This window comes from Mus pahari, chromosome 11 (genome assembly GCF_900095145.1).
Source record: "Mus pahari chromosome 11, PAHARI_EIJ_v1.1, whole genome shotgun sequence".
NCBI classification, from domain to species: domain Eukaryota; kingdom Metazoa; phylum Chordata; class Mammalia; order Rodentia; family Muridae; genus Mus; species Mus pahari.
The window spans coordinates 16,746,437-16,758,266 of NC_034600.1; the positions used below are offsets into that span (position 1 = coordinate 16,746,437).

Consider the following 11,830-nt stretch of genomic DNA (forward strand, 5'->3'; position numbering starts at 1 on the left):
GCCCTGGCTGTCCTGGAACTTACTTTGTAGACCAGGCTGGCCTCGAACTCAGAAATCCACCTGCCTCTGCCTCCCAAGTGCTGGGATTAAAGGTGTGAGCCACCACGCCCCGCACAATTTGCTTCTAAATAATGTGTTCATTCCCAGAGATTAGTGCTGCTATCATATCAGCTTTGGCCAACGAAGCTTCTTTCACAGTGCACTACAGTTACTGCTGGGACTTACAACACAATATCTGTTGAAACTGCAGCTAAAACTTGATATCTTATCTCCCACCCCAAATTCAGGAAACACTGTGAAAGGGGTAGAATGAATGTAAGAGCTGAATGAAAGGATGCAGTGTTGTAGGCTGCTGTCTTCCAGTTATGGCATGCATGGCCTTGTATTCATAAACTCCCATCAAGTATTACCTGCATACTACCATACAAGATTCAATCTCTAAACACCCTGTCATGGAAAAGCGAAAGGCTCTGAGGAGCTATCCCTCCCTGAGGATACGTAGCCAATTAATAGTTGCTACAGAAAAGAAAGATATTTTCTTTAGTTACTGTAGCCACTGGGGGTGGGGGGGCACTTATCTATAAAACAAATTTCTAAAGCCCCCATGCCATGTACTTAGGACATATTACATAAAACTACGCACACCTCTTCCTAAGCCCTATGCAGACGTCACTCTTCAGTGTGTAGCTAAGACCTCACTGCTTCCTTTTCACTATTACCTAAATTGTAGTTTTTTGGTGGTTCCCAAGCCTACTTGTATTTTCCTTCAATTCATCACAAAGTGGACATCTTTTCTAACATTTCAGAGTGCTAATAATGTAGAAATGGGTTTTTTTCTTCTTCTTTCATGTGTACACAGCACAGCAGATTTCACTAAATAATCAGTCAATAAATATCTGCTGAATTCAATTTGGTGCAAAAATGCCTCTCCTTTTCCCAAGTAGCTTTTAAAGCCATAGCTCAAATTGCTTCATGAGACAAAGCAAAAAGTCTAAGAGGAAAACAGAATAATAAAGTATGCCTAGTAAGCTGGATCCTAGGTGAAGATGTCTAAGCCTAGATTATAACATTAAAGGAACTCAGGTAGCGTAATACGAAGAGATACTCAAATGTCAATAATTACATCTTTCACTTAATGTTTTTTTAACTGTCCACTGAACTTCTGATGAGCCAAAGATCTTATCCTTGAATTTCTGTTTTCCAGATAATCAGCTGTTGAGGCTTTACTAATTTAAAACTCAAACTGGAACTTAGGGAATTCTAATTGAGGTGGGGAATAGTAGGTCAGTATTAGGAAGCAGGTAAATATATATTTTAAAAATAGATCATACCAGCTTCCAAAAGAGGAAATAACACTATCAAGGTGAGCAAATGTTTCACCCTGCTTTCTCCTTTCCAGAACAATACTGTCACTCTATATTACACATCACTGTATTAATATAATCACTTTCCTAAGCAAGCAGTGAAACTCATTGTGATCTCTGAAAGGAAGTTTTCCAGGAGTTGAGAAGCAAAAACAAATCAGACACACAAAATGTATCAACTTGAGACAATAATCCAGTAACATAATGACATTTGTAAAAAAATCAGATGACTCCTAGAGAATTACATAATTAGCTTGTACATAAATATTTGATTAAACAAGACATTTGGGAGTTGAAAAGTTATTAACAATCATGTTTGACACTGTTTAAAGCATTCTCATAAAAGACTATTACATCAGAAATTGAGAAAATCTATATATTTTGATTCGAACTATTTTCACCACAAGCTGTTGCTTAATTTACCTGTTATAATAGCGGCCTCCCATCATAAACTGGTTGTTAGGAGTTGGACAAATTTTAAATCGCTGAATATTTTCATTGGTCCGGAAATACAGGGAATAATCTCCAGGAGTATTATCTGAGGGCCTTACAAGAAAGCTGCAGACTTGTCCAACTGTAAAAATTAAGCTGTTAGTTTTATACTCTAATTATCAAAGTCTGTATGTTAAGTAATTATTAAGTAAAATCACATGTAAAATTTTATCATAAAATTTTTACTATTTCATTTTATGTTTCCAACCACCCGTGTTATTCTCAGTATAAAAAAAGCATATGGAACAGAAATTCTGTACAATAACTTCTCAAATATATCTACACCCTTCCCTCTCTGAAAGAACTCTCCTGACAGTAACAGGATCCAAAACTGTTGCATCATCTGTTAATCTCCTAAAGAAGATGTTGAAAGTTAAACTAATTTTGCCTAATTTCTCCAGATTTCCAATTAATAATTAATAATTTCCAATTAATAATTAATAATATACTTATATAAAAACTTACAGAGGCAAATAACTTAAGTACCTTAGTATATTATCCTAAGTCAATACACACACCTGATACTTTATTCACTAGGTATGATCCTGAGAAGGCATACAGAAAGGCCTATCAACAATTGACAAGGACTACTTAAACTATCTTTCCTTTGTGATGGAGTCCTGGTAACAACAAGATCATGAGCTGACTCTTAAGAAAGCATAACCAACGTAACTATCACATGTAGTTCTTATATAAATCAGTAATTGTTTCAATCATCTAGATAAGGCTCTTGCAACCTTTTTATATTGTGTTTTCGTGGTTCAACTTAATATATTAAGTAAAATTAAAATTGCAAACTATGTGACTTAATGTAGGATTAAAAAAAAACCCTATTGGTGATAATACTGATACTGTCTGTTTCTTCTACAAGATTGTATTTGTAAAATTCTGGGGGTGACTTTTGTATACTCACAACTCACAGGTTGAGAACCCCTGCTTTAAATTATAAACCCATAATATAAGTAAATCTAATTTATTGTTCCCTGTAACAATCATAGTAATTAGAAATTACATTTCAAATAAGGTTCAATTATATAATTCCACCATGCATACAAGAATGTATATTGACACATGCCTTTAATCTAACACTTGGAAGCAGAGGCAAGTAAGTACATCTGTGAGTTCAAGATCAATCTGGTCTATAAAGCGAGTCCCAGGACAGCCAGGGCTATTACACAGAGAAACCTTGTGTAAACATTAAAGAGTATGTTACATATTCTTCTAAGTGTGTTATATGTAGGACAGACCTAATACACATAAAAAAGCCTATCACAAGATTGCAAGGTGTAAAACAGGGGGAAGGAGAAATGGACAGTGGATAGAGAAAAAGAAAAATCTATTCCACAAGAGCTTACAGTACATGTACATTTCAACTTAAAACAAAACCAGAAAATACCAACTCGTATTGCCCAGCATGGAAAGAAATAACAGTATGCATGTATAATCAAATGCTTAAAAAAAAAAATATAGTATGTTAAAAATGGTTGTTTCAATTTTATACTTTATAAAGATATAAAAGAATACAAAGGTACCTGTCATTAATAAATTATAAGCTTCTTGTTTGGAAATTTTCCCGTGGAACCATCTTAAAAGGAGAACAAATTAGATATTTAAATCAAAAGTCCACATGGTACTGCTTTCATATACTCAAAGGTAACCAAGCTGATGAAACAAATGTCACGAAAATGGTCAAATTTTCATTTGTTACATTTCTATTACATTTTTGCAAACTTATTGTGCTTTATCTCAACAAAGTACAGAAACACCAGGAACTGTCAAGTATAGACTACAATTACTGTATTAATTACAATATTTTTAAGAGCAATGGTTTTAGTTCTAGTAGTAACTGTCACATGCTTATAACATAGCTCCATTTTTCTTTGAATGGCTTGGGAAGGATAGAGAAAATTATACAAGGCAAAAATTATACAAGGCCTCCAAATGTTTTCTCATGTTTCCTTCTTTTAACATAAAGTCTTGCTTAGTAAAATTAAAATGTAAACACCAGAACAAGTACATACCAACGGAAAGAACTACTTTTAATTCTGAGCTAACAGTCTATCAAATTGGACTAATAAAATATTTCATAATCTGTATTCTGGAATTAAGAATTTAGAAATTATTATTATATACTACAATAATTGAAAATATAGCAGAATGAAATTAGAAAGGTATCTAATATTTTCCTTTCCATAAAATAACATGTTAAAAAATTACTTAAGGATCAGGAATGGTGGTGGTATATGCATTTAATCCCAGAACTGGGTGTCAGAGGCAGGCAGACCACAGTGCTCTGAGGTCTGCATAGTGAGATCCAGGGCAGTCAGGACAAGTGAGATCTTGTCTCAAACACTAAAAATATTTAACAGCCAGAGGTCTAACGATTTTCTCTTATTTACATTACATCTCATTTTCTCTTGCTGGTTATGTCAGAACACTTCTCTAGCACTGTGCTACATCTTCTTAAGGTCTACAGTGATTTGTAGTAATGAGTTAACTGCCAGCTGTAAAGTACATATACTACAAGACTAAAAGCCTAAATGCTCTCAGATGCAATGCTATGGCTTAGAGGTCATTCATTCTGCTTCAAATTAACCGTTCTATTCCTAGGGAAAGTTAAAATACAACTTAATTTTCAAGTGTATGAAAAAGTAATCATTAACTCAGATTTCCTGATGTTCTCAGAAAAGATGTAAATAATGAAAAGCAAATTAACTATATAGTTCAGAATGATTGAAAATGTATGGGGCTACATACTGCATTCAAGTAAAGATTAAATTACCATTTACTACACATTTTAGAGTGGATTTCCATATTGTAGAAGACTTAGCTAGATGGCATTCAAGACTAACTCTACAGTTTTCTAGCTAGTAAAAATAAAAACCCAAAGAATACAGTTTAAAAAAGAGACAAAGGTGAATAATATTTTGAGCATTGAGAAAATAGCCTTGAGGAACAGAGGTAAGATTATTTCCCAGAGTTATTCTTATATAAAATTTATATATTCAATTACATGACTTGTACTCAAGGTAACAGGTAAGTCCTTGCTCTTAAGAAGTCCAGACTCTGGTTACAGGAAAAACAAAACAAAACAAACAAACAAACAAAACAAACAACCCAAAGGGGACAACTAAAAACCATGTAAAAATACAGTAAGTACAGTGATAGGTACGTGTTAGGGCATCTGGAGACTAATGGAGAAATGTATCAAGTCTTCAGCATATGTAAGGAATAACATGAACATTCACTCAAATTTACTAAATTCCAAAATTAAATACATAAACAACTGCGGGTAATCCCAGTCTGGGAAACAGCTTAATAAAATCATTAAAAATAGTTATGCATTTAAAAAGGTCTAAAAAGTGAAGAGTGAAATGAAAAGGCAGTAAGTTACAAGAAGCATGTACATCACAGACCATCATTTTAAGCTCTGCTGAAGTAAAGTTGGTAGGGAATCAGTTCGGGATTTTAGTTGAGAAAGTGTAATTTCTGATAGGTATTTTAGACAAACCATTCTAAGTGCTGGAGCAGAGAGTGTGAGATGATTAACGACTTGGAGGGCCCAGCAGAGGATGACTGCTGTGTCAGGCACTAGGAAGAATGACTATAATAAAATTATTTAAGACAAAATTAGGGACTCATTCAATAAATATTTTAAAGAAAAAAAAATGTACTAGAACTTAGTCCCCACACAGATATGGAGCTCAAAAACACAGAACAAAAACAAAAGACAAAAACAAACAAACAAACAAAAAACAGAACAAAAAAACTATCAGACCAGCTATTTAATCTCAAAGGGATTCACTGTTACTAAGGATACTTTAGACACTTATGATACTTCACTGCCATAGTGTCTACTTCAAATACATAAAAGACTAGGCAGGTAATTAAAATAAACCAATACAAATTTAACTTATGCTAAATTCCACATAAATATAAAGTTCAGAAAAACAAAAGACTTACATGTTTTGACTTGCATGTTTTGACAAATATATGACTTTCCAGTGAAGTCTTATATTTGACATTGAAAAATGTATGTACTTTAAATATTTACTAGCATCTTAAATATGTACTATTAAAACAGATACAAGGGAATATACACTATCTCTTGAAAAATCTGAAGGATTTCATAATACTGAATTCAGATTAATTTATTGTATGTGTGCATGCAAGTGAGCAAGCAAAAGAGAGAGAGAGAAAGAGAGAGAGAGAACACGCGTGTGCATGTGTGTTTAAGTATGTGGACATCATGATATGCATGTGGAAGTCAGAGGATAATTTGTTGGGTCCTGCGGATCAAATGTAGGTCATCAGATCTGGCAGTAAATGGTTCTACATGCTGAGCCATGTAACCTGCCCAATGAATTCACATTCTAACACACATTAACTAGACAGATTGGTCACCTTAAGACACACAAAAAACTTTATAATTTTCTACTTTTCAAAATCTGTAATATTAGGCAATGAATGTCAATTACCATTTGCTACACTCAGGTAAATGGTAATTGTCTTCTGACAAGAGGGAAAGAAATTATTCTTTGCACTGTGATTGCTGTCAAGGGTTTATATAATACAGAACAGTACTACTGTGTTTGGAAAATATATAAAATATGTGTGTGTGTGTATATATATATATATATATATATATATATATATATATATACACACTACAATCTGCTTTTGTTATGAATCTCATGCTCTTCAAGCATTAACTAGCATTTGAAACTGCTGATACAGACTTCAAGCAGAACCAACTAGGTAGAGTTAGAATGATGGAATCACTTGTATCTGCATGGAGTAATATAAAAATGTACTCATATATTCTATTAAGACAGGAAACTAAGAGAAGTACATATAGAATACTCAGATTAATGTATTTATTTTCTAATGGCCAGATAACAAGAAAATAAAATATTTGAGGCAAGTTTTAAATTCCATCTATAAATGCTGACAGCTTGGTTAGAGGAAGAATGCACTGTAAAACTAACAGGTATATAGTCTATTGAAATAATATGAACAGAACAGGATTTAAGGCTTAAGATTTTAAAAGAAATCTCATACACACAAAAAGATTATTTAAAAGGACTTTGCTTAGTTATACTAAAATTTTGAGTTATCTCACATATTAATGATAAAAACTGAATTTAAAAGTTCATTAATGATGTGGCAACAAAAAATAAGAAATACTGTAGTCAGTAAGAAAATGAAAAGAAATATGAGCTCATTATGATTCAAACATAATGTTTATCAGAAAGTCTTTTAGTTTGGTGATATGGGATTTGAATATAGGTACAGGCCAATTTTTGCTTAAAATTCTTACTAAAAAAAATTTAGTACTACTTCCTTAAGAAATATTTATATATCAGTTATTTGAATCAGATTTTTTTTTAAAAAAATGTCAATCTAAAAAAAGTCATTAAGTAACCTGACTATTTTCTAATTTATGTTATTTTTTTCTCTTTATAATTAATAAAAACTCACATTTTGCCTTCGTGTGGATCTTCTTCTCGGCCCTAAAGGAAAGACATTAAGACAGAATTTTATAAAATTAAATCGTAATATAATTTCATGAAAATTCCTAAGAATCAGATCTTCAAATCTTTCTCCATAGTATCTTTCATAGTTACATGTATATGAGAATATGTTTCTAATCAAGAATTGCACTCCATAATTCTCTTCTTTTCTCACCTCCCCATGTTGCCACTAGTTTAAATCAGAACCTTTTTTCTCTTTTTATGAATAATTAAAGTAGCCCAACTACAGTATAATTATTGCTGTGCCCTACTCCAACCTAACTGAATTCATTAGTTTCCACTATAAATGTGAACTTAAGAGTAAACCCATCAAATGAACACAAAATTTTGAAGCCAAACCTTTACTACCCTCTCTCTTGCCTATAAATTTCTCTTTTTACAACCAACACTCTTAAGCATAGGTCTCAAATGCTTGTGTGCATTTCCTGCCTCATCCCACTCACTTTCTGTCACACCTACCCATTTGTTAACCAACCTCACATTCCTACTCTGGTTTGCCTTCTGTTGTGATTGTCTCTATCAAAATGTCCTTTCAACTCACTGCTACCTATTTTTTAAAAAGCAAACTATTAAGGTAAACTACCTCAAATTCTATCTCTTTACAGTGAAATATTTTGACCCTAAAAAGTGAGAACTTTCTTTTCTGTAGACTATAACATGCATCCCCCCTTTTTTAAACCGTATTACAAACTTAACCTTCCTATAGTCTGTACCCCAGGGTGTGTGTTGTCTTGTTTGTTGTTTTTGTTTTGTTTTATTTTTGAGACCACATCGCCCTATGTAATGCTGTCTATCCTGGAACTCAAACACAGTATACATTCATAGTTTTTACTAAGTATTTATTGAATTCTAGTCCTAACAGTTTACACTGAATTTTCAATGAACAGATAATGAAGGAAAAAAATATTAACTATACAAGGACTTCTCTTAATTAGGTCCTCACTAAGAATTTAGAAAGACTAAAATCGAACATTAAATGAATGTATAATTCAAATGAATGTATAATAGGCAAAAGGAAGTCTAACATAAACAAACTCTAAAAATTTATAGGAAAACTAACATATTTATAAGATGCTTGAGTCTGATTGTTCCTGTCTGTATACCTCTTCCAATGTAGAATTCAGAATGCTATTCAAAGAACTGGAAGTTATAATCCTAGATCTTGCTCTATGTGACTACAAATACAGGATATATCACATAATTTCCATAACTCTTTCCAACTTTCCTCAGTATGTTTTATGCATGTGAATCAAGATCTGATTGTCAGAATAAGCAGACAAAACAATTAGGAGCAAAACAAATTACTCTACCATCTTCCACACAGGGCATACATAGTTGTGGGGTTCCATAAAAGATCACAGAAAGCCATCCTATCCTACCACACAAATCTAAGAGGAAAATGTAAATTCCAAAATTATAATGTTTAATACATGTTGGTGGTGTTGAATATTGTCTGTAAAGCATGAACATTGCTTGAGTGCTAATTTGTACTAAGTTGCTAAATTATATTGATGATTTAAATTATGTACTAAGATAAATAATAATGTATAATATGATAGCAAAGAAAACAATGGGAATATTCAAACTGTAGAACTCTGGGGTTATATATGAGTAATATAATTAAAAATTTCTAAGATTATTAGAATTATATACATACTTGAAAAATTATACCAAACATACTACTTAATATTCTGAGTCAGATATACCTAATGAAGAAAAAAAGCACAAAAAAATTATCAAAATAAGTACAAGTGATAGTTTAGTTCAGAAATATAGAAGTACTTTGTCCAAAGGCAGATATATATTATAACATACTAACATACTTTATTTCTTTACAAATAATCATTTAACACCAAATATATCTTAAAATTTCTTTGCATTTATGAATTTAAACACTTGACAAGAGGAAATTGTGTCTGTCTAATGGCCCAGAAAACAGACAACTTCTAAACTTTTATGAAGAACTGAGGATCTGAAATTTAAACAAATGAAACTTACCACCTCTTCCACTAGGTCTTCAACAATAAGGCCTTGCTCATCTGTTCTTAGATTGGTAACCCACATCCATCCATCTTCTAACTCATTGTGAACAATGAACATATCTCCTTTTAAGAAACTAAAATAGCAAATGCCATTACTATCTTAAAAATGGACATTTAAGTAGTCCTAAACCATTAGATATTATGATATTGGAAATATACAAAAACACTTAAAAAACAACATTCTGTGCTGTTTCTAACATCTTTTTTGTGAAACTGAATACAGTTAATCTGAATTTCCATTATATGTACAATTTAATTATAGGTTTAGTAATGGAGTCTACCTTGCGGGATTAGATTCAAATTAGAATTCCTCTATCTACTATCTACTCTGCTATGTTAGACTCAAATTAAAATTCCTTTAAATAGTAAACAATTACATATGTATTATAAGTAGTTCCAAGAAAACTGAATTTTAAAGTTTTCAAGTTTCAATGTTGTTTATATATGACAGATGTGATAAAAAACAATATACAGTTAAGATATATATATAAATATATGTATACATATATAATCCATATGTATATATACATATATTTATATTTATATATATCCTTTAGAAAGGAAAACAAAGTAACATTAATTAGCATTTATAATTACATCTTATGTATTTGATTCAAATGCCTATTGTTTAAAGAGTACAGCATTCTTTGACTAAAAATAGTACCCAGACATGTGTTAGAAGGCATCTATGCTTTTTTTCCTGGTATGTAGTTCAGAGAAGGATGTGCACAACTTAGTTTCCTCTTTACTACATGGATGTTTTCAAGCTCTACATCATCAAGGAGGCTTCAGTTGGCTGTATCATCAATATAAAATCACCAAGAATTCCTTGCAGTTTTCCTTCCAGGATTAAATGAATGACTCTAAATATCCTTCTGGTTGGATGCTGCCACTGACAGTTCTATTAAATAAATCCTTCTCTCACACACATGTATACGTTGTTTCTTGCCTAAATGACTCTACTTTTATTTTTCTCAAATTTCAAAAAGCAAAGCTTATACAAAGGAGAACTTTTATAAAACACTCTATATTCAAAAAGCCACAGATTAATGCCATCTCAATTCTAAAGTCCTCCTTAATAATACCTAAGATTTTCCTAGATAAATGGCAGCCAATTTTACCATTTAACCAAATACATCTTTCTAGAACCACTTTCCCAGCTATTAGGATAACAGGACTGTACCATTATACCTATATGGAATTGTTTTAACTTCTTATTTACTACAAGAAGTTCTAGATGTCTAGTCAAAGATCAGAACACAATGTGTTTTGTTTCCTCATTCAGACATCAAATGATGCTATTTTTATTTAGCCAGAATAACTGACCACTTTAGGGTTGTTACTGTGCACTTTAAAGTACCTGAAGTTTTTAATACCCAAGACTTTAGCACTATTTTTGTGAAGTCACAATGAAAAATAATTTCAGTCTCATGGGCTTGGGTGATTAATTTTATATGTCAAGCTAACGGAATGTCAACCTATATGAAGCATTACTTCTGGACTATTCTACATGAGTCCGCATTTGAATTCATCCATTACGCTAGTGTAGCTTGGTTTCCTCCATAGAGTAGTTATCATCCAGTCCACTGTCTGAACAGAATAGAAAGTAAGATAAATGTTTCCTTTCCTTATCCCCTTTGGGCTCACTGTCTCCTCTGAGCTGATTCTTATCTTCTGTCCTCAGAGTGGATGGACTCTGACTTCCATGGTCTCCTCAGGCTTCTGTACTTAATAAAATTACAGAAATGGGTCTCCTGAATCTGTTCCAATTCTTAAAATAAACCTTCTCTGGAGAAACCAGATAACATATGAACTATCCAAGTGAGTCTCAGATGAGATAAACTCAGAGACTGCTGCCGTGGGTGAGCAGGCTTGAAATTTCTAAAACTTACACTTCAATACTACTAACTTCTATTAAATAACTTTCTTCCTTTTTGTTGATTTTATTCATTTTCTCACATTAATTTATAAATAAAAGTGTGGCAATAAGAATTAAATGAGAAGGCATTAGCTTGACAATAATTATATAAAAATGAAACCCTTACTTGAGATTCAAACTATAGCTTTGTTTTCTAATACTAATTTCCAAAACTTTTAGTCCACAAAAATATTTTCATATTATAGTTTGCAATTATTTCAAAGAGAAACTATATAATCAGTAAATATTCAGAAACAGCCAAACATTTTATAGTTAAGAAACAGGATTCCATCAAATGATTAAATAGCTTTTTAAAAAAAGAGAATTTGGTTGTAAGTTTTATAAATAACTTAAGAGTCAAATAACATACAAAAAATATAATGCTCCACAGTTACACAATATTCTTGAAATCTAAGATTGTTTACTCATTATGTAAAATTAAGACAATTATTTCAGCAAGATTTATAGCTGAGGCATAAA

The 11,830-nt window shown here is 31.9% G+C and overlaps 1 protein-coding gene across 1 annotated transcript in view; it reads right to left on the reverse strand.

The window, feature by feature from the left end:
• Rasa1 (RAS p21 protein activator 1) overlaps window positions 1-11,830 on the reverse strand; it is a 69,743-nt gene that overhangs the window by 26,216 nt on the left and 31,697 nt on the right. Inside the window, exons 5-8 of the mRNA XM_021208337.2 lie at window positions 9,389-9,506; window positions 7,338-7,369; window positions 3,389-3,441; window positions 1,788-1,938 (exon numbers count right to left, since the gene is read on the reverse strand). Coding sequence (XP_021063996.1) covers window positions 1,788-1,938; window positions 3,389-3,441; window positions 7,338-7,369; window positions 9,389-9,506 — 354 coding nt within the window. The remainder of the gene's footprint in view (window positions 1-1,787; window positions 1,939-3,388; window positions 3,442-7,337; window positions 7,370-9,388; window positions 9,507-11,830) is intronic.